The 24,315-nt window shown below is 47.5% G+C and overlaps 1 protein-coding gene across 2 annotated transcripts in view; it reads right to left on the reverse strand.

Annotated features, from left to right (window-relative positions):
• MED13L (mediator complex subunit 13L) overlaps positions 1 to 24,315 on the reverse strand; it is a 467,040-nt gene that overhangs the window by 255,919 nt on the left and 186,806 nt on the right. For both annotated transcript variants that reach the window (XM_063913297.1, XM_063913296.1), the window contains exons 3-7: positions 12,422 to 12,506; positions 6,393 to 6,476; positions 4,680 to 4,825; positions 4,269 to 4,463; positions 3,099 to 3,287 (exon numbers count right to left, since the gene is read on the reverse strand). In XM_063913297.1, the coding sequence (XP_063769367.1) occupies positions 3,099 to 3,287; positions 4,269 to 4,463; positions 4,680 to 4,825; positions 6,393 to 6,476; positions 12,422 to 12,506 (699 nt within the window). The remainder of the gene's footprint in view (positions 1 to 3,098; positions 3,288 to 4,268; positions 4,464 to 4,679; positions 4,826 to 6,392; positions 6,477 to 12,421; positions 12,507 to 24,315) is intronic.

A 24,315-nucleotide genomic window follows, 5' to 3' on the forward strand; every position in this document is an offset into this window, starting at 1 on the left:
AAACATATAGGAGTACATGTGGGAAGACAAACATAAAATACAAGACAAAACCAAACTAAATTGATCTCTCGTGAGATCACATCCAGTCGCCATAGTAAGGCGACTGTGTAGGCTAAGGGAGGGGTTAGCGGCATAACTCCCACCCGCTGCCATACTTATTCACTTTAAACCGAAGAATATAAGGACATCTTGATAACATAATAACAGATGTGGATAACATAATAACAGATGTATGCACTTCTGTGCACACGGAACCTGAAGAGCAAATACGGCGGAGCACAGGTGCTCCAACATAAAAAAACCCAGAACTATTACTTCTAACATTAGAACTAGTCCAGCGGCTCATATAGCTTACCAAGCTTTAAAACTAATCCCACAGGCCATCGTAATATAAACAGTCATGTCCGGGGGGATGCCAGGCACAGCTCCCCAAAAAGAAAAAGAGCAACTAATTGAGCCTAGCAGGGAATCAATAAAATGCTTCAAAACAGAGACATTACTTTCGCTATACCTAGCGCCCCCCGTCCCGACAGACTATGGCCCTTTATGCATGGGATAAAGCCTTTATCTGAAGAGTCACTGGAGTCGTAACATTGTTACCATAACGGTAAGGTATCCGTCACAGAGCCAGCATCCTCACTTCACCGACGACCAGTCCTGCTGAAGACGTCGGGGGGAGGAGCCCGCCGTGGATTCCGTGATATTCCATGATTTAAGCAGCTTTTCTCCTTCATCTGCAGTAGAGATAGAGACAGTAGAGCCATCCCGGTGGATCAGCAGCTTGGTGGGGAAACCCCATCTATATGGGATATCAGCCTTTCTGAGGGCCGTAGTGATCTGATGAAATGATCGCCGTTTGTAGAGAGTGGCTGCAGATAGATCCCCAAAGAGTTGAAGTCCTTGTAGGGCTGAAGATGTATCAGACGTCGGTCTGGATGCTTTCAGTAAGGCCTCTTTAACATGAAAGTAGTGCATCTTCATGAGGACGTCTCTCGGTGCATCTCCTGGGGCCGCTCTGGCCTTCGGTAGCCGGTGTATTCGGTCAATAATGAGGTCTGTAGATGTAAGCCGAGGCAGCAGGGCCTTAAAAATGGTCACCGCGTAATCGTGCAAACTACTGTGTGACACCGACTCGGGGACTCCGCGTAGCTTAAGATTGCTGCGACGCGATCGATCTTCCAGATCTGTGACCTTGTCCCGTAAAAGCTTCACCTCTGCTTCTAATGCATCATGAGAGTCCAGTAGGTTGTTATGAGACCCCACGACTTCTTCCATTTTAGTTTCCAAGTGGTCCGTACGGCCACCCAGATCATCTATAGATTGTTGGCATGCCGTTAAGGTGGTACGGAACTCAGCTGCCACTTCCTCTTTAAAGCGGGTCAAAAGCAACTTCATGGTGCCCACCGTGAGGGCCTCCCCGTCTCCAACCTTATCCAAGGTCGTGGCCGACGGATGCACCTCCAGTAACGGAGGGGTCTGGGGAGCTGCCCCTGCTGTAGAGGGCCCGGTGACTTTAGGGCCAGGCATTTTCGGGGATGATTTGAAAAATGAAAGCTGCTGTGCAGGTTTTGCCGGTTTGCCGCGCCTAGTGGGCATGGTAAAGCCCAGATGAAGATAGCTTAATGTATCCAAACACTGAGGATGGAGAAACCAGGAGGCTCCACTTTTCCAGAAGCTAACAAGACATCACGTGGATAGTGGCAGAGGTGGGAGAAATCTCTTGGTTTACATCGGTATGAGCGGCGTAGACAGGGCCATTGAACTAGTCGCCCTCACTGTAAACAATGAATTTCTGGCCATCCCAGGCGCAGGGTCAGGGGGTGTATCCCCCTCGCCAGGAAAGATTCCGACCAAGGTAGGTATGTAACGGTAACGGTAGGGACGGGAGTCGCTTCCTTATTATTGACCCCTTTCCTGTCGTGGTGTGTTAGGCCTCTATGTTGCAGCCCCGTAGAAGCTGAGGTTGTGGAAGGTCAATCTGATCCTCAGGCCCCTCCGGCCAGCCACCCACGGCCGTGGGAGGCCACTCCGGAAAGCAGGGGTGCCCCAGAGCTCCCAGTCGTGGACAAGGGTATCTGCAGGGGGGGGGGGGGGGGGGGGGACTCTCCACCCCCTACCAAGGGCAGCACTCACTCCAGATGGTACAGGCAGGTTTTAATACTTGCAGGGGGTGCACCTGCAGCAAGCGTCGTCGTGCTGGGCCCCAGCCAGGCCGATGTCAGAGGGAGGGAGGGCGAGTGCAGCGGCACCAGGCGGGTGCCCGGCCAAAGTTTACGGGGAGGGAGGAGAGGCTCGCCGTCCGCTCGTCCGAGCCGGGTCTGTAGGTCTCACTCACCCGGGGGGCCGTCAGCCGTCTCCTCCTTGCTGCAGCCGGATCTCCTCTCCCGGCACCTAAGATGGCCGCCACTCGTGTAGCGGAGCTCGTCGTGCGGCTCCGATCCGGGTCTCGATCCCCCCCGTCTCCCGGCGAGGGGCACTGGTGGGTTTGCAGGGGATTCTCCAAGGGAGCAGGGGTCAAGCGGTTCCTCCAGACGTCCCGGCAAGGCAGCCGCCCAGCCGACGGATGAACCCTAAAATTGAGGTCCCGGCTTCTGGGCAGGGAGTAGGCCGCAATCCGCGGGAGCCAGAAAACCGGCTCCCCGACTCCGCAGCTTCACTTCCCCGCTCTCTCACTGATCCAGCACCGCAGCTGAATAGCACAGGGTCAAAATTGGGACGTAAGGAGGGTATTATTATATAGTTAGCTCCCAGATCCCTGAGAGCTCACAAGAATTGCTGCCTACTCACTCAGCCTCCAGGCCACGCCCCGTCATTTGTTTTCTTAACTTTTCTGTATACCAGCAGAGATAGACAACCTAGGGCATGCTAGCTTCTGTGTAACTATACATCCCTGCATGGCCCAGCAGCAAAATAGTGGCAGGACATGCTGGCATGTGTAGTTCCACAGCAGCTAGAGTGCACCCGTTTGCCTGTGCCTGCAGCAGAGCATTCCCGAATCCCAGGTGCTACTCCAAGTGTTATTTTTCAGCACTTTCCTCTGTGGGAACAATCAATTGAGTAAAAAGATAATAAGAAATAATTTTAATCCATGAAGTTACCAGGAGTAGCCTGATCTGGTGAAGTGGGTGGTGTTAGCGGCATCCTACATGGGCTCGGGTCTTTAGTAACAGCTGTGTTCTGCTGTGCGCTTGTGCCACTCTGCCCAGTGTTGGCAGTGCTGGGTGGAACAGGCAGGTCACTATGAGCTATGAGTACAAAAGCGGAGGGGTACACCATTCGAACACCACCTTAGGGAACAAAAAAAAAAAAGAGAGAAGAAATGGTCAGTATGAAACAGGTACCTCCTGATGCAGAAGTTAAGTGCCACTGGCATAGCAGAACTTTGCCAAGTGGTATTCAAATAGACAGAATTTACTTGTGCACTAGCCCACTGTGGGTACATATGCACTCTTTCCCAAACTCCTTCCAGGGTGGAAACAGCTTGGCTAATAAATATCTGTTAGTACAATGGGGTGCGTGGCTTGTATTGGGGTACAATGGCTGTGTGGCCCCCATCACTTTTACGTTTCTCCCTACAAACAATATGAAGGGCTTCCAATATCTTCAGTCCGAAAGAGCTTCAGAATGTAAGCGTGCGAGCAGGGCCTTCCTACCTCTGTGTCTGTCTATTACCACCCAGTCTTGTTTTTTCCCACTGTTTGCAGTTGTTTTGTTATCAATGTTTCCAATTGTAAAGCGCAACGGCATATACTGCGCAATATAAGAAATTATTAATATGTAAATTAGTTAAGCTACAACTGTAAGGTGAGGATGGGGGATCCTAGGAAAGGAACACATTATTTTAATTAAACAATTTAATTTCTAGGCCAATAATAAAACAAATTTGTGGTCTGTCCTCTGGACCTTCCAAATTCTTCAGTCTTAATCCACATTTTAATGCATGTAAATGGTTCTAACATTAGAAACCATTGCTTCTAGTATAATCATTAGTGTTTACTTACAATGATTTCCATTGCTGCAGTGTTTTTTGGAACACTACGTGTTCCATTTCTACATTCAAGCAGATTAGTGATCTCTAAATAGCAAGGAAATAATGCATATGATAAGATAAACCTTTTTTTTTTGGGGGGGGGGGGGGGGGGGATAATGCAAGTCACCAGCCTACACAAATTCTGTAAATATGCCATAGACTCTGATCATGCAATCAGTATTTCTTCACAACACTATCTAGAATCACTGAACCGCTGGGCTAAGCCAGAGCTCCTTACCCACGATTACTTCCACTGCTGCAGGAAAATCATCATCATAAAGCGTTTCCTGATCCTCTCGTGCTTCCTTCCTAGCCGACAACACGGTTGGGTAAAAGGGACGCCATTCCTCTAGTAACTTACGAGTGGTGGGATCAGAGGTTTTGTAGGCATGGCCAGTAAGTGTGCCACTTAATCCGTATGGGCTGAGAATAACTGAAGAACAGAAAGCAAGATATTTAGTGACAATGACCAGGTTTATATTATGTATTTACACACGAACTCGCCGCTAAATGTTAATGAGCCCTGAGGAATAAACACAATTGTGTCATATCCATTTCATGTGTGTTTCTTCATTATACCATGTGTATAATTGTGCTTTCGATAATCTCCTGTACCCCTATCACATTGTACAGTAAATGTGGTGCTTACCTTGGCAGGGTGTGTGGGAGGTCTGAGCCAGGTGAAGATGTTGCTGGTTAATGAGATACACTGGCTGATGCTGAGCGATCTCCACACTTGTGCAAACACTGCTTTCCCCATGGAGGAAAAAGGTAAAGGAACAGGAAAGGTTCTCACTGCGGACAATACAACAAAGTACACGGTCACCATGGCTTAGCACCTTAAACTTCCCATGCTGTACTCTAATGTTTATGCTACAAGTTTACCCAGGACAATCATCTGAAGAGGATGAAGAAATGAGTGGCAGGAGATAAGAGTGCTGACAAAGAGAAATAACCTTACATTCCTCAAGCGATAAGAAGAAAAAGAAAAAGCACCAGATATGAAAGGATAGCTCCGTGCATCCGAAAGGAATGGATATTTACTGACATTGCATTAAACTCAAATTACTAATACTGGTTGCAATAATAACTATATTTGTACAACTTAATTTTAAGTAAGAGAACATCTTGGAGTGACCCCTGTTTTATGTGTTTATTTTGCAAGCGACCTGATTTACTGAAATTACACCATTTTAATGTAATGAAATCCAGAAATTATTTACAGCTTCAACTACCTTAACAAGAAAATTGGGCTTATCCATGTAAGTCCTTAACCATACTTTATGTAGCCCCAGGGAGATGTTGCTATTCCAACAAGGGCATGTGAGAAGACATACTGTAGCTGGGGGTTAGACTGGCTGGAATAATCAGAGTCACTCTCTGCATGCAGGGAGATAGATGGGAGGGGGGAATCTGTCCTAATGACATCATGCCAGGAACTTGTCGACTTAAACCATGTTGCCATAGCAACAGCTAATGTCTCCATGTCAGCCTGTGCATAATTACAACACGGAGGAAGAAAACATACACATGCGCACAGACACAGAGAAAGTAGCAGACAAAATGAGAACATATTCCTATTTCTAGACTAATCACATGACAGGCAAGGGTGAAGGGCGGGGGGGTTTGGGGGGAGCCTTTGCACTAGAAATAATGAAGCTACACAGCACTGCACACTTCTGGCAATACACATGCCAGGAACAAGCAGATTTTACGTGCACCACTGAACATTATTTATTCACAGTAAGCACCTAGTACTTTAAGTGTGTCTCAATGAGAAATTTGCTTTTACAAAATATTAAAGATCAAACACTGCCCTTTGGAGGGCCATTACAATTTATATCCCAACATACCATAAAAATTTTGCGAGCCACACTATCAAATACACAATTACAGCAGTAAAATAATTATTTTTAATTTGCCATGCAAGACTACAAAGCAGATCAAAGCAACTCTCCACCGCGCCGGCAGGTGGGTGAACTCTCCACCGCGCCGGCAGGTGGGTGAACTCTCCACCGCGCCGGCAGGTGGGTGAACTCTCCACCGCGCCGGCAGGTGGGTGAACTCTCCACCGCGCCGGCAGGTGGGTGAACTCTCCACCGCGCCGGCAGGTGGGTGAACTCTCCACCGCGCCGGCAGGTGGGTGAACTCTCCACCGCGCCGGCAGGTGGGTGAACCCTCCACCGCGCCGGCAGGTGGGTGAACCCTCCACCGCGCCGGCAGGTGGGTGAACCCTCCACCGCGCCGGCAGGTGGGTGAACCCTCCACCGCGCCGGCAGGTGGGTGAACCCTCCACCGCGCCGGCAGGTGGGTGAACCCTCCACCACACAGACAGTAGAAGTGCAATCTAGAGACAAGTTACCTCTTTGACAATGATTTCTCCTCCCTCTCACAGGGCTTCACAAACCATTTTCCAATTCGCACAAAACTTTTATCCAGCAAACACCTACAATGGAAATAGTGTTTACAGCAGAGAACATATGCAGCTCTTTCCTCAGGCAACTTGATAAGTGTGTTGAAAATGAACAGTAATTAAAAAAAAAAAAAAGAAAGAATCATTTACATTTGACTCACTTTATTGTTCTTAGAACAATCAACTATGACACATGAAAGCTACACTGCAACTGTGTATATACATATGTACAGATATAGCCACGCTCAGTGCTGCGCGATGCAAACATAGCTGGCACAACTAGTAGGCACGCCACAACCATAGGAATTCATGGAGTGATCGCCGCCTGCCAATAGTCACAGCCTATTGCGCCATGCAAAACTGAATATGACTACAGCTGTATGTATAGTGGAAAGAGACCACAGGCGCTGTTGGATCTTAACTTAAGATCTATCTTGAATAGACCTCTTCAAATAATTATTTACGGTGTAACTTTCCTCGTATTTCCAATACATTAATGAGTAGGTCAAACGTCAGGCGATTTAAAAACTACTCCTTCAAGGAGTGCAACATTAACTTCAATGGCACGCATCAGTAATAGGTGCCCTCCCCATCTCCTCAGGACTCTCTAAACCCCTTAAAGAGACCTGAGGACATCTACCTGTGTTTGCAGAAGGTGGCATATAAATTAGGGCCAGTGAAGAATGGGAATATAGAGCAGCTATTACAGGTGGGTGCCACATAAATTAATTTTGCACTCTTAAAGGAATGGTTTTTAAATCACCTGACTTTTGACTTTTTCTCCCTCCTTCTCATTTATGTATTGGAAATACAAGGAAGGTTACACCATAAAGAATTATTTGAAAAGGTCTATTCAAGACTGATCTCATTAAGTGGACTCATTTAAGATCAGACAGCACCTGTGGTCTCTTTCCACTATTCTATTCTTGGTATTGTGTAGGCGTGGCAGTGTGGCTCAGGGAAGAGAGTTGTGAATATTAATTGAATTGACATCTGAATGTACGTATGATTACGCCCACAGGACCCTATTGTGATGTTAGTGTGGTTGGCCAATGACCACCAGCATCTGCTATTCCACTGCATTTACCAACCTGGGCAGTAGCGTGATTCTCTTACACTAGAATGTGAGTGGCAAGCTTAAGCTATGCGCAGACAAAACGTGTGAACTGATCATACAAAACACTTGCATCTACTGTGTAGCAGAGGTTACTATTACATTTTATTACTTTAATTTACATCCAAATTATGGCATATTATGTCCATTTTCCTTGTGAGCATAATATGCACAGCTCTAGGTTTCTACATTTTCATTCAAATCTGCAGTTGTGAAGAGAGAGTTAGATTTGGGTGGGGTGTGTTCAAACTGAAATCTAAATTGCTGTGTAAAAATAAAGCAGCCAGTATTTACCCTGCACAGAAACAAAATAACCCACCCAAATCTAATGCTGGCCATACATCAGGAAGATATCGTTCCAACCAGCCAACTAGTTGGCTGGTTGTAACGATAATCTAGCAGTGTGTGGGAGCAAACGATTATCAGCCGTTTGCTCCCACACGCTAAAAAACGGCCAGAAACGGTCTGTCCAACTAGTTGGGAAAATAAAACTTGTTTGATTTTCCCAACTAATCGTTCAGGTGTAGGGGGAACACTCCCCCCAACTGATTGACAAGTAGGCGGACACTGGCCGGCAGTGTACGCCTACTTCTGTCACTCTCAACCCAGGATCCCCGGCAGTGGCAGCACTGTGGAGCAGGAGCCAGGAGGAGGTTCAGGGGCAGCTGCGGCAGTTCATCACTGCTGCCGAGCTGCCCCTGTCACAACAGACCCAAGACAGTGGTAGCGGAGCTGGAGGAGGACCAGGGCAGCTACGGCAGCACATCACTGCTGCCGCTGTCACAGGACACCCAGCAGTGGCACCCCTCCCGCGATCGCGGCACCCCCCCGCACCCCACTCATGATCGCTGCACCCCGATCACTAGTACACCACCTGCGGTCGCGGCACCCCCACTCCTCACCCGCGATCGCGGCACCCCCTGCAGCAAACCCGCAATCGCATCACGACCCCCTGCCCCCCCCTCCCCCCCTTGCATATCACCCGCGATCGCGGCACCTCTGCTCTGCTCCCCTCCTGCGGTCACTGCCCCCAAGATCGCGGCACCCCCCCTCCCCCCCCCCCCCCCCCCCCGGCGGACAGCAACGGAGGAGCCCGGCGGACAGCCAGCGGTGAGGCAGCGGAGGAGCCCGGCGGCAGTGAGCAGCACTAATGGGGGCATATCTGTATCTGGCACTGGGGACATATCTGTATCTGGCACTGGGGACATATCTGTATCTGGCACTGGGGACATATCTGTACCTGGCACTGGGGACATATCTGTATCTGGCACTGGGGACATATCTGTATCTGGCACTGGGGACATATCTGTATCTGGCACTGGGGACATATCTGGCACTGGGGACATAGCTGGCACTGGGGACATAGCTGGCACTGGGGACATAGCTGGCACTGGGGACATAGCTGGCACTGGGGACATAGCTGGCACTGGGGACATAGCTGGCACTGGGGACATAGCTGGCACTGGGGACATATCTGTAGCTGGCACTGGGGACATATCTGTAGCTGGCACTGGGGACATATCTGTATCTGGCACTGGGGACATATCTGTATCTGGCACTGGGGACATATCTGTATCTGGCACTGGGGACATATCTGTATCTGCCACTGGGGACATATCTGTATCTGGCACTGGGGACATATCTGTATCTGGCACTGGGGACATATCTGTATCTGGCACTGGGGACATATCTGTATCTGGCACTGGGGACATATCTGTATCTGGCACTGGGGACATATCTGTATCTGGCACTGGGGACATATCTGTATCTGGCACTGGGGACATATCTGTATCTGGCACTGGGGACATATCTGTATCTGGCACTGGGGACATATCTGTATCTGGCACTGGGGACATATCTGTATCTGGCACTGGGGACATATCTGTATCTGGCACTGGGGACATATCTGTATCTGGCACTGGGGACATATCTGTATCTGGCACTGGGGACATATCTGTATCTGGCACTGGGGACATATCTGTATCTGGCACTGGGGGCATATCTGTATCTGGCAATATCTGTATCTGGCACTGGGGACATATCTGTATCTGGCACTGGGGACATATCTGTATCTGGCACTGGGGACATATCTGTATCTGGCACTGGGGACATATCTGTATCTGGCACTGGGGACATATCTGTATCTGGCACTGGGGACATATCTGTATCTGGCACTGGGGACATATCTGTATCTGGCACTGGGGACATATCTGTATCTGGCACTGGGGACATATCTGTATCTGGCACTGGGGACATATCTGTATCTGGCACTGGGGACATATCTGTATCTGGCACTGGGGACATATCTGTATCTGGCACTGGGGACATATCTGTATCTGGCACTGGGGACATATCTGTAGCTGGCACTGGGGACATATCTGTAGCTGGCACTGGGGACATATCTGTAGCTGGCACTGGGGACATATCTGTAGCTGGCACTGGGGACATATCTGTAGCTGGCACTGGGGACATATCTGTAGCTGGCACTGGGGACATATCTGTAGCTGGCACTGGGGACATATCTGTAGCTGGCACTGGGGACATATCTGTAGCTGGCACTGGGGACATATCTGTAGCTGGCACTGGGGACATATCTGTAGCTGGCACTGGGGACATATCTGTAGCTGGCACTGGGGACATATCTGTAGCTGGCACTGGGGACATATCTGTAGCTGGCACTGGGGACATATCTGTAGCTGGCACTGGGGACATATCTGTAGCTGGCACTGGGGACATATCTGTAGCTGGCACTGGGGACATATCTGTAGCTGGCACTGGGGACATATCTGTATCTGGCACTGGGGACATATCTGTATCTGGCACTGGGGACATATCTGTATCTGGCACTGGGGACATATCTGTATCTGGCACTGGGGACATATCTGTATCTGGCACTGGGGACATATCTGTATCTGGCACTGGGGACATATCTGTATCTGGCACTGGGGACATATCTGTATCTGGCACTGGGGGCATATCTGTATGTGGCACTGGGGGCATATCTGTATGTGGCACTGGGGGCATATCTGTATGTGGCACTGGGGGCATATCTGTATGTGGCACTGGGGGCATATCTGTATCTGGCACTGGGGGCATATCTGTATCTGGCACTATGGGGGCATTTGTGTATCTGGCACTATGGGGGCATTTGTGTATCTGGCACTATGGGGGCATTTGTGTATCTGGCACTATGGGGGCATTTGTGTATCTGGCACTATGGGGGCATTTGTGTATCTGGCACTATGGGGGCATTTGTGTATCTGGCACTATGGGGGCATTTGTGTATCTGGCACTATGGGGGCATTTGTGTATCTGGCACTATGGGGGCATTTGTGTATCTGGCACTATGGGGGCATTTGTGTATCTGGCACTATGGGGGCATTTGTGTATCTGGCACTATGGGAGCATTTGTGTATCTGGCACTGTGAGGCCTGATGTGAATGGGCGAATATTCTCTGTAAAGCGCTGCGGAATATGTGTGTGCTATATAAATAACTGGTAATAAATAAATAAATGTGTGTATCTGGCACTCTACAGGGGGGTTAGGTGTATCTGGCAATATACTGGGGACATGGGCCCTCATTCCGAGTTGATCGCTCGCTAGTTGCTTTTAGCAGCCGTGCACCCGCTATGCCGCCTCCCTCTGGGAGTGTATCTTAGCTTAGCAGAAGTGCGAACGAAAGGATTGCAGTTCTGCTGACAAATTTATTCAAGCAGTTTCTAAGTAGCTGCAGACCTACTCCTAGCTTGTGATCACTTCAGACTGTTTGGTTCCAGTTTTGATGTCACAAACACACCCTGCGTTCGTCCAGCCACTTCCCCGTTTTCCCCCGGCACGCCTGCGTTTGCATCCGACACGCCTACGTTTTTCAGCACACTCCCTGAAAACGGTCAGTTACCTCCCAGAAACACCCCTTTCATGTCAATCACTCAGCGACCAGCAGTGCGACTGAAAAGCGCCTCTAGACCTACATCGTTTGTGAAAGCCGCAGAAATGACGATTTTTTTTTGCCTGAACGCTGCGCTGTGAACAGCAGCTAGCGATCAACTCGGAATGACCGCCATTATGTGGACATTGGGCCTGATTCAGACCTGATCGCTGCTGTGCGTTTTCGCACAGTGGACGATTATCAATAGACGGCGTATGCACTGCAATGCTCACGCATGCCACCAAACAACAACAGGCATAGCCGAATAGAAATCAGCATCTTTTTTGATCGCTAGGCATACGCAGTTTGACAGGAAGCCGGCATTTGGGGGTGGTAACTGTCCGTTTTCTGGGAGTGTCCGGAAAAATGCAGGCGTTCCCAAGCGTTTTCAGGGAGGGTGTGTGATGTCAGCTCCGGCCTGATCACCTAATGGTGAATGAATTGTGAACCCCAACAGCAGCTCAGTCTCCCCTTTCCACACCCATCTCATCCTGACTTTTGTGCCCTAACATCACCCACCACCTGAAGTACTGTAGGCAGGCACTGTCCGCCTACTTCGGTGACATCACAATTTGGACAGAAGTTGGCAGGTTGGTTGGTCTGATGAAGAGTTGGTTAGATGTGTGGAGCACTATTGAAAAGTTGGTTAGATGTGTGGAGCACTGATGAAAAGTTGGTTAGATGTGTGGAGCACTGATGAAAAGTTGGTTAGATGTGTGGAGCACTGATGAAAAGTTGGTTAGATGTGTGGAGCACTGTTTTAGTTGAACAGACAAGTTGGATGGTTGGAAGTATGGAGTGTTGGAGAAAAGTTGGTCTGATGTATGGCTAGCATTACTCTCTCTGAACATGATTTTGCCCATTTGCTTAACAAATTTGCTGCTGCAATCAGATCTGAATTAGGACCTAAATCCCACCATTAGCAAACCCCTTACCTTTCCAGGAGGTTGTGAATGGCCTTGAAGAGTAGTGTTCGACACTCGTATGACAGGCCGTTTTCCCACAGACCCTCTTCCTGCACTGCAAACATAAGACAGAATATTTAGGTTTAGAGGTGTACAAATTAAAAGTCCACCCAAATATGAACTACTAAAATAATTTTGTAAGTTTAATCCATGCTTTCCTTTACACTTGGCAAGTGTTAAGGGGGAAGAGGTTTCTCGAAGTAATGTAGAGTTTGCAAACCTACAGAGTTTACAGAGTTAATGTAGAGTTTGTTACTATACAGAAATTTAGCGTGTACAGGTTCATTTACACACAGGCACACACCCAGTGATGTCCCAGGTAGTTAATCTGCATCAGAATAAACCCTTTGTTGCTAAAGATGAGGGGGAACATGGTGGCATCATGAATGCAAACATTTATTACAAGCCAGGAAATACAGGAGAGGCCATTAGAGGTACTACTATTCACAGACGTAGTTTACACAGAAACCAGGAGATTCGGCACGTCAGTACAGGAAAAGGTAATTTAATTGAATAGCCTTTCCCCATGTGGTGCAGTAATTAGCCGTGGGGTAAACCCCAAGGCAGACTGAATATGCCCCTTTGTCTACATTCAAAATAATTACTGATATTTATATTATAATGACACCATCCAAAGAAGTGTCAAAATAAGCTCAGCAACAGTGGGAGTAGCTTCAGCTGTCTATAATGGAGTTTGTAGGTAACTACTTTAATCTTAAACAAAGCTGCAGTGGAAAATGCAGTTTCCCCAACTTCAGTCTTCAGGGGGCTGTAACAGTGCATGTTTTCCGGATTTCCTAGTTTGTCCAAAAAACGTATTCATTACTGGCTGACACATTTTAAAAGAAAAACACGTGGTGCTAATTATTTCACTTGTGATACTGGGGAGATCTGTAAAACTTGCATTGTTCGAGGTCTCTAGGGACTGGAGTTGGGAACAGTGTGTTAATAATGCATGTTAAGCAAAGAACAAGAGGGCTTGTATTAGAATTTAAACAGCTGCATTTACAAGTAGTAGTAACAAGGTGTAAAAACAAGACAAATATTAGTGTTGTAACAGACTAGGTCTACTTAAACATATCAAAATAATTGTTTACATAATAGACACATGCTACAATTACAGACTGTGGCATAAATGCAGATATTAACATTAGCCACATAAGCAACACATAAAGAAATGCATTGTTTACAAGCACAGCAGTCTATAAAATAATTAAATAAATAAAAGTTTTTGGTGTTATTTTTTCAGAAAACAGTGTCCTTAAAAAAAACAAAAACGCATTAGTTTGCTTATTCCTCCTCACACGCAAAAGACAATCTATGCAAAATGGACAAAGAAAGGGGGCACACTGTTTGAAACAGGGACAAGCATCTTTTTGCCCTGAGTGTGTAAGTGAAAGGATGGGCAAGATGTGCACATTTAAAGCCTCATTTAACGAGACATAATCCCTTTAGCATCTACTACAGGGGCAACGTCCTTCTTTCAGTAGCTTTGTTTATGGATGTTTGCCCCTGTAACGCTTACATCTATACAGTGTCCATTGCCGGTAGGGGGGACCCAGGAGCAGCCTTCCATGCTTTGCCGAGTCCCGGGGCCCGGCCGCCGGCATACCATACTACACCCCCTCCAGGTGATGTGTGTAATGCACATGGGCAGACTAGCCGTCACACACGTGCATTTACAGAGCACCAAATTCACAGCAGCAGCTGAGGATGACACTGATGAGGGGGGCTTCACTGGACCTCTCTGGAGAGTTAAGCAATGTTAAATACCAATGGCATATTTGTATCAAAACAATACTAAATTAAATATGCCGCTGGTAATAAGTCTTGTTACTAAATGGGGCCTTAAGTGCCCTCCCCATCTGCCGGCTGTACTAGTATTTCAGCAGTGACATTGTCTGGCTATCACAGGTGACAATCAGTCAATAACCACCAAGGGGCCCAGACATTTGTAAGCATGTGTCCCTGAGTTTATCAAAGCTAGGATGGAAGACATATCCTTGGACTTTATAATGAATGCTGTTTAGGGGAGATCTCTGGTTTTCATACGTGATCACCAGGGATTCATTTCTTTAGAGCCTCGTCTCTTTCAGCAGTACCACTGATATCCTGTGTTCTGTTTCTGCTGGTTTAACTTTTTAGCTTTAAAGTGTGTAATTTTGTATTCACATTATGTGATAAATGTCATGCAACCAGTTACAGAAATTGACTAATTTCTTGTTCAATATACAGTCACAAGAACAATCGTTTCACAACAAGACTCCAGTGCTTTAATCATTTTTCTAATAGATCAAGGAAAGGGGTCAGATTTGATAATAGTAGCAGTACAGCGACAATAAAGGCAAGCAGCAGTATGGTGAGAAAGATTTAAGGAAAGAAATGCTATTGTGGCCGGGTACCCTAGCCATGCAGCCAAAACTTTTGTGCTACAGTGCCAAAGAGAAACATTGGTGTTATGCTCTTAATGTGGACTGCATGATGTAGTATGTCCATTTTAAATACTGACTGCAGCTGGCAAGCTATGGCACCGGAGCAGTGTCTACACCACAAAGGGTGTTAATTCTCAGTGCTGTGACTAGAGAAACATTGGGGCAGATGTATTAACCTGGTGAAGGCATAAGGAAGTGATAAACCAGTGATATGTGCAAGGTGATAAAGGCACCAGCCAATCAGCTCCAATATGTAAATTAACAGTTAGGATCTGATTGGCTGGTGCCTTTATCACCTTGCACATATCACTGGTTTATCACTTCCTTATGCCTTCTCCATGTTAATACATCTGCCCCACTGTTTGAAAATCATTCAAAATGTTGGGAAAGGTTTTAACATGCTATATTTAACAGGTGGCACTGACTCGCCAAAGGAGATTAAGTCCAGATGCTGTGCAACAGTTGTAGATAAATATTTTTATATGAATTGAATGGGCACTTTTATGTAGTCTACGTGACTGTTAAATGTCAACATAAGGGTGAGGCTGCGGGTGGGAAGGTTATGGGTTTAGATTATTACCATGTCGACATGATGAACATCAACATTATGAGGGTATTTAATTATTTTGGGTTCTTCAAGTAAGGGGTGGCCGATGGTCGTTATTCAATTGTGCTACAAGTGCAACGGCATGCGTAAAGTATTAGGCGTGCTGACAAATCATCAGTTTGGGCAAGCAAAAGCCAGACTTTTCTCGGATTTCTGCTTGCTATTTCAGGGGGTGGTGAGTAGAAATAAGTGAAATAATAAGTGTGCACAATGGAAAGGCAATTGAATAGCTCCCATCGAGCGCCTAAAAACAACTGAATTCCAACCTATGACTGTCGATATTTCATGCCCAACCCATTTATGGCGCGCCTCCCTGCTGTCCATACACTGGAACAATGATTTGTGCAGATTTTGAACTGTTTCTAACCGTATTAATTCAAAGAGAAATGAAAACTAATCTACTAGAAAAAAAAAATAATCTGCAGATAGAAATGTCAAAATTAAGATCAACTCATTCACAAAGTAACAAGTGAGCTTTCCTATATTAATTGTAAACAGTACCTTTATACCACTTTCAGACATAAAATCCCAGCTCAGACACAGGACACAGAGCATGTGTTTAAGCCGGGGCCTACCACTTTCATACATGGGTGATGACCAGGATGATTAGTCACCATTCACACCAGACCTGAGTCTTCCAGTGACTCAGGTATTCCTACATTCAGTGGGCGCTTGGAGATAATCTAATTTGTAAGCACTACTATCCCTGGCCAATTGTAGATTTCACAACAAAAAAAACCTTTGACATTTCAGCCAGCTAGGCAGACTCACCCAATACTTCATCATTACCCATTAGGGATGTAGGGGTGATTCCGAGTTGTTCGCTCGCTAGCTGCTTTTAGCAGCATTGCACACGCTAAGCCGCCGCCCTCTGTAGCTTAATTTAGCAGAAGTGTGAACGAAAGTTTAGCAGAATTGCGAATAGAAATTTCTTTGCAGTTTCTGAGTAGCTCCAGACTTACTCAGCCATTGCGACCAGCTCAGTCCTTTTCGTTCCTGGTTTGACGTCACAAACATACCCAGCGTTTGCCCAACCACGCCCCCATTTCTCCAGCCACTCCTGCGTTTTACAACTCGAACGCCTGCGTTTTTCCGCACACTCCCATAAAACGGCCAGTTTCCGCCCAGAAAAATCCACTTCCTGTCAATCACACTACGATCAGCACAGCGATGAAAAAGCTTTGTTATGCCGTGAGTAAAATACCTAACTTTTGTGTAAAACAACTAAGCGCATGCGCACTGCAAACCTTGCGCATGCGCAGTAAGCGACTAATCGCAGTATAGCGAAAATCGTCAACGAGCGAACAACTCGGAATGACAACCGTAGTTAGGAGACCGCCGGTCACAATTCCGCCACCTACATCCAGGACTCTCATATCCCGACGGTCTGTATGCCGACCAATAAGGACTATTCCCACTCGTCGGTTTCCACGACACCCATAGAGTGAGGAAAGAACCTGTGGCGAGCGCAGCGAGACCGCAAGAAAACTGTGCATCTAAATTAGATTTTTGGGAAAGATGTATGGTTATTTTGCCAACAGATTTCCAAATAAGGATTAGAAATTCCCAAAAGAATACAGAATGGTATGAGACTAGATTGATATTGGGGGATCTTCCTATAGTGCTTGACACTTAAAATTTTCTGCGATACTGCAGCTCCTTCGGACTCCCTGTGGCCCTGATAAAGGGGATATTTGGTTTATGGCTTGACATACTGATTTCATTTTGCCATGTGTAAATGTGACATGCTATATTGAAGATGATTGAATTGCTGTTTTTGATGCTTTGATGAGCTGTTGTGGATGTGTTTTTCAATGCATTGTTTGAAATCGAAACACCACATTTGATGTATATTATGTGACGCTTTAAATAAAGAGTTAAAAAATAATAATAATAATAATAATAATAATAATAGAATAGGGTTCAAACCAGTCCGACTGAAGAAAGGACAGAACCCCATTGAGATCCCACGGAGCCGTAGGAGGCACAAAGGGCGGTTGCATATGAAGTGAACTTTTAGGAAAGTTTGTACTTCCGGCAACATGGCAAGTTGTTTCTGGAAGAAAATAGAGTGTGCCGAAATCTGTACTTTGAAGGAGCCTAAATGTAGGGCCTTATCCACTCCCGCTTGCAGGAAAAGAAGAAAACGACCAATTCTAAATTCCACGGGAGAAACCTTTCTACTTTCACACCAGGAAACATACTTTTTCCAGATACGATTGTAATGTTTTGACGTAACCATCTTCCTGGCCTGGACCATGGTGGAAATAACCCGGGAAGTGAAGACCTTTTCTTGCTAGAATCTCCCTCTCAACTTCCAAGACGTTAAACGTAGCCGCTGTAAGCTTGGATAGATGAACAGATCTTGTTGAAGAATATCCTTTTGGAGCAGTAGAGGCCAGGGATCATCCAGAGCCATGGTTAGGAGGCCAATCTGGGGCAATTAGAATTGCTTGAATGCTTTACCTTCTTAGTCTTTTTAGAACCCTTGGGATTAGCGGTAGAGGAGAGAACAGGTACACAAACTGGTACGTCCAAGGTGTTATCAGCGCATTCACTGCTACAGCCTGCGGATCCCTCGTCCTGTAACAGTAACGGCCTAGCTCCTTGTTGAGACGAGAAGCCATCAGATCTATCTGCGGACAGCCCCACCGGTGAAATAACTGTTGACCCACCTGTGGATGTAGGCCCCATTCTCCCGGATGGAGGTCGTGTCTGCTAAGGAAGTCCGCTTCCCAGTTGTCCACTCCTGGAATGAATATGGCTGAGATGACCCTTGCGTTGGCCTCCGCCCATAGGAGGATTTTTGACACTTCTCGCATTGCCGCTCTGCTTCTTGTTCCCCCTTGTCGGTTTACGTACGCCACTGCTGTGGCGTTTTCCGATTGAACCTGGATTGTCCGATCCCTCAGGAGATGGGAAGCTTGCAGAAGGGCATTGTAAATAGCCCTGAGTTCCAGGATGTTTATCGGCAGAGCAGATTCCTGATGTGACCATATCCTCTGGAACTGGGCCCCTTGGGGTCACTGCCCCCCAACCCCGGAGGCTGGCATCCGTTTTCAGTAGAATCCACGAGTGGATATTGAAATCCCTGCCTTCTACCAGGTGAGGAACTTATAGCCACCATAATAGAGAAATTCAGGCCTCCGGAAATAAGGTCACTTCCTGATGCATGTGAAGATGAGACCCGACCATTTGTCCAGCAGATCCAGCTGAAATGGTCGGGCATGAAATCAGCCGTATTGCATTGCCTCGTAAACAGCAACCATCCTGCCCAGCAAGCGTATGCAAAGATGAATGGATATCTTGCGAGGACGGAGCACTGAGCAGACCATAGCCTGGATAGCCAAGGCCTTGTCCATCGGAAGAAATACTTTGAGACACTGTATGCAGTATCATTCCCAGGAACTGAAGACGCTGGGTTGGTTCCAGGTGAGATTTCTGGAAATGTAGGATCCACCCATGATCTGTAAGCAGGCGTGTTGTCAGATCGATGCTGTGCAAGAGATGCTCCCTGGACATAGCCTTTATCAGGAGATCGTCCAAGTAGGGGACTATGTTGACTCCCATCAGCGCAGTTGCAGCATCATCTCCGCCATGACTTTGGTGAAGACCCATGGAGATGTGGACAGGCCAAAGGGCAAGGCCTGAAACTGGAAATGGTCGTCCACAATGGCAAACCTGAGGTAAGCCTGATGAGGGGGCCACATGGGAATGTGTAGGTAAGCATCCTTGACATCTAGGGATACCAGGAATTCCCACTCTTTCAGACTGGACACCACTGCCCGCAGAGATTCCATCTTGAATTTGAACACCCGCAGATACGGGTTGAGAGACTTCAAGTTTAAGATGGGCGGCACCAAACCATATGGTTTTGGAACGACAAAAAGACTGCCGTAAAAACCCTGTTGCGTAACGAAGGAGGTACTGGGACCACCACCCCAGTCCGCAAAAGTTTTTGAATAGCCTCTTGCAAGGTAACTCTTGCTGCGGGTAAAGCTGGTAAGCCGATTTGAAAAATCTGTGAGGAGTAAGTGCTTGAAATTCCATCCAGTATCCCTGGGAAATGAGGTCCCTCACCCAAAGATCCCGGCAGGACTTTGCCCACACGTGGGCTAAGTGCTGAAGGTGAGCACCCACCTGAAAAAGACGCCTTGCCGCTGGGGAAACCGTCATGCAGAAGGCTTAGCGGCAGGGGATCCGGTGGTCTGGTCCAGGGAGGCAGCAGCTGCAGGTTTACGGGACTTACCACGAGATCATCTCGGAGTGGTGGAGACTCCCCAGCCCCTGCCTCTGAATCTTGCCACACGAAAGTACTGCAAGGAGGGCAGACTTACCCGCCGTTGCCTGGCATATCCATTAATTAAATTTGTCCCCAAACAAGGCATCACCTGCAAAGGGAAGATTTTCCACACCCTTTTTGGAATCAGCATCCGCTGACCATTGACGTAACCACAGAGCTCTGCGTGCCGAAACAATCATAGCAGTAGTGCGGCCATTTATCTTGCACAAGTCCTTAATAGCTTTGCTCATAAAATTAGCAGCACCCTGAATGTGTTGCATCAGAGTAATGACCTCTTCCTGGGGTAGATTGTCTAATCCATTAATAATATGATCGGACCACTTGACCACTGCCCTAGAAATCCACCCACAAACTATTGTGGGGCGCTGTGCAACGCCGCTGCCGTATAAATTGCCTTGAGAGTGGTCTAAATTTTACGGTCAGCCGACTCTTTTAGGGATATAGCCCCTGGCAGGGTTTAACCACACTTGCTTGGCCAGGGAGTTTAACTCCTTAAACACAGGAAAAGTTGCTGAGGTCTTTGGTCTAACATTTAAGTACAACTCCTCATCTGGTTCTGCCTCCTGATCCGGTATGTGAAGAACCTATCTTACAGCAAAAATTAGGGCCTCCACCCCTGGGGACAGAGAGCTGTCCTCATCCATATTATCATCATCCACACCAGGCTGATCAGAATCAGACTGGAGCACCTGTGGCAGTGAGCGCTTATGTGAAAGCGACTGAGGGGGCTGAGAAGCCTTTCTGGTATCTGCTGCTTTAGCCATACAATCAATAGACTGTTTCAACACCTGTCTCTCTTTTTTAGCTGCAGCTAATTCTGAATTGACATTCTGAATCATGCTTGTAAAATTATCTAACCAGTTAGGTGCCTGTGAGCGGTGTCCCTGTGGACATAAGGAGCACTGTTCACACATGAGGGACCCAGCTGATGAAGGGGTAGAGTTACAAGCAGCACACACAACCATGTCCACAGACACATTTACACAACTGAAAATACAGCGCAGCTCACTGAAAACAACTCCACACAGACCCTAGAGAGCACATGGAGTGACACTGAGGAAACGGAGACCAGCACACAAACACAGATGCCCAATGTGTGAATGTAAGTGTACAACCTATATAAATAAGTGCGGCGGCGCTACTGCTGGAGAGCTCTCTCCCCCACCCCCCACCCCACCCTGCTATTACCAGGACAGAAATCTGTAATAGCGCGGGTCCCCGGTGAAGCAGCGTTCATGCAGCCTTGATGACTCGCAGCAGCCGGAAATGGTGCCTTCCCGCCTCTGGTCCCGCTCTGGGAAGCCCCGCCCCTTGCAATGGCGTGCGGTCCTGTAGTTTGTTTTTTATACTGGCCATGTTAAAACACAGTAAACCCATGACAGTGAGCACTGTGGAGGAGAGCCAGTTTTGTCCACGGCGGGCACTGCAGCTCGTGGCCCGTGACCGCTGCGCGACATGCCACCAAAACTGCACCGGGGACCCGCTAACCGGGACTCCGGTGTAACACTCTCCACACTTTGATCTTCGGCATCTGTTAGAGGGTGGCGGCTAGCTGCCAGCGTGGGCACATATACTAACGATGTGTAAACAGCACCTCAGGAGCTCAGTGTCCTGTCAGCTGGTGTACACATGGTGAGATTTATCTGTCCAATCTGTCTGGTGAGAACAAAAATCTGGTAACGGATGAGAGCAAATGACAAAAGACCATTTGCTCCCAACCACTGGAAAATAGACAATGGTTGTTCAAACAAATAGGTTAAATCAGTTGGTTTGGAAAAATTTGTTAAATCAATAGTTTTAATCCATTTTCCAGTGTTTGGGAGAAAATGGTTGATTGTCATTTGCTCTCATCCATTACCAGATTTTTGTTCTCACCAGACAGATTGGACAGATAAATCTCACCATGTGTGTTGTCCCACGAAGCAGGTAGCCTGGTTCCCAACCAGGGCTGGCTGAAAATAACCAACTAAAAAAATAAAAGAAACTCTCTGGAGCTCCAGAGAAATGCACCTGGCTCCTTGGGCACATTTATCTAAACTGAGTCTGGTAGGAGGGGCATACAGGGAAGAAGCCAGCACACACATACACACACTAAGGGGTATATGCAATTAGCGGGGAATCGCGGCAATTTTTCACCCGTTTTTTAATTCGACACAATTCGACCGTCGAATTCCGGCAAGTGGGTGCCGAAATTCAACATAGTCAATAAAAAACGGATTCGACAGTCCCGCTGTCGAAAAACGGCCGATTTGACGGATTTTGATCCGATTTTTAAAAAAACGGGAAAAAATGGGAAAAAACCTGGAAAAAATTGCGTGGGGTCCCCCCTCCAAAGCATAACCAGCCTCGGGCTCTTCGAGCCAGTCCTGGTTCTAAAAATCCGGGGGAAAAACTGACAGGGGATCCCCCGTATTTTTAAAACCAGCACCGGGCTCTGCGCCTGGTGCAAAAAATACAGGGGACAAAAAGAGTAGGGGTCCCCCGTATTTTTTACACCAGCATCGGGCTCCACTAGCTGGACAGATAATGCCACAGCCGGGGGTCACTTTTATACAGCGCCCTGCGGCCGTGGCATTAAATATCCAACTAGTCATCCCTGGCCGGGGTACCCTGTGGGAGTGGGGACCCCTTCAATCAAGGGGTGTCCCCCCCAGCCACCCAAGGGCCAGGGGTGTAGCCCGAGGCTGTCCCCCCCCATCCAAGGGCTGCGGATGGGGGGCTGATAGCCTTGAGAAAAATTAAAGAATATTGTGTTTTCCAGTAGTACTACAAGTCCCAGCAAGCCTCCCCCACAAGCTGGTACTTGGAGAACCACAAGTACCAGCATGTGGGAGAAAAACGGGCCCGCTGGTACCTGTAGTTCTACTGGGAAAAAAATACCCAAATAAAAACAGGACACGCACACCTTGAAAGTACAACTTTATTTCACACATGTCGACACACACATACTTACCTATGTTCACACGCCGACCTCTGTCCACTTGTCCAAGTAGAATCCACGTGTACCTGTGAATAAAATTATACTCACCTGATCCAGTGTCCAGATTATAATCCACGTACTTGGCAAAAAAAAAAAAAACGAACACCCGGACCAAACGGACTGAAAGGGGTCCCATGTTTACACATTAGACCCCTTTCCACGAATGCAGAGACCCCCAGTGACTGCTGTCACATAAGGTCCCTTCAGCCAATCAGGAAGCGCTACTTCGTGGCACTCTCCTGATTGGCTGTATGCGCGTCTGCTGTCAGACAGCGCATCGCACAGCTCCCTCCATTAGTTTCAATGGTGGGAACTTTGCGTTCAGCGGTGGGGTTACCCGCGGTCAGCCGCTGACCGCGGGTGACCCCACCGCTGTCGGCAAAGTTCCCACCATTGAATATAATGGAGAGGCTTTGCGATGCGCTGTCTGACAGCTCAGACGCACATACAGCCAATCAGCAGAGTGCCAGGACGTTGCGCTCGCTGATTGGCTGAAGAGACCTTTCTGTGACAGCAGTCACGGGGGGTCTCTGCATTAGTGGAAAGGGGTCCCATGTGTAAACATGGGACCCCTTTCAGTCCGTTTGGTCCGGGTGCTCGTTGTTTTTTTTTTTGCCAAGTACGTGGATTATAATCTGGACACTGGATCAGGTGAGTATAATTTTATTCACAGGTACACGTGGATTCTACTTGGACAAGTGGACAGAGGTCGGCGTGTGAACATAGGTAAGTATGTGTGTGTCGACGTGTGAAATAAAGTTGTACTTTCAAGGTGTGCGTGTCCTGTTTTTATTTGGGTATTTTTTTTTCAGTAGAACTACAGGTACCAGCGGGCCCGTTTTTCTTCCGCATGCTGGTACTTGTGGTTCTCCAAGTACCAGCTTGCGGGGGAGGCTTGCTGGGACTTGTAGTACTACTGGAAAACACAATATTCTTTCATTTTTCTCAAGGCTATCAGCCCCCTATCCGCAGCCCTTGGATGGGGGGGGGGGGGGGAGAGGACAGCCTCGGGCTTCACCCCTGGCCCTTGGGTGGCTGGGGGGGGACCCCTTGATTGAAGGAGTCCCCACTCCACCAGGGTACCCCAGCCAGGGGTGACTAGTTGGATATTTAATGCCACGGCCGCAGGGCGCTGTATAAAAGTACGAATGTCAAAAAGTCGAATTTGGAAAGTCCGTTTTTTTTGACGAAAAGTACTGAATTGCATTGTCGATTTTTTATTTTTTTTTGGCGAAAAAGTCCCGTTTTTCGACAATTTCTGGAATTCGACCGCAATTGCATATACCCCTAAAGGTTTTTAAAGTGCCAGGCTCCAGTGAACCAGATCTATACCCCATGGTACTAAAGTACAGATCCCCATTATCCACTAGGACGCAAGAGAAAATGACCATAGTACAAAGTTTTGTCTGCATTTAACATACACTTTATTACCTGTGTTTTTTGAAGAAAGCGGTTACGTGGCTGGTGCATGGGTACCCGGCGGTCAGCATACCTACGCCGGGATCCCGAACACTCACAATGCCGCCAGCCACAGTACCGGCT

Source organism: Pseudophryne corroboree, chromosome 1, assembly GCF_028390025.1.
Source record: "Pseudophryne corroboree isolate aPseCor3 chromosome 1, aPseCor3.hap2, whole genome shotgun sequence".
Taxonomy (NCBI): domain Eukaryota; kingdom Metazoa; phylum Chordata; class Amphibia; order Anura; family Myobatrachidae; genus Pseudophryne; species Pseudophryne corroboree.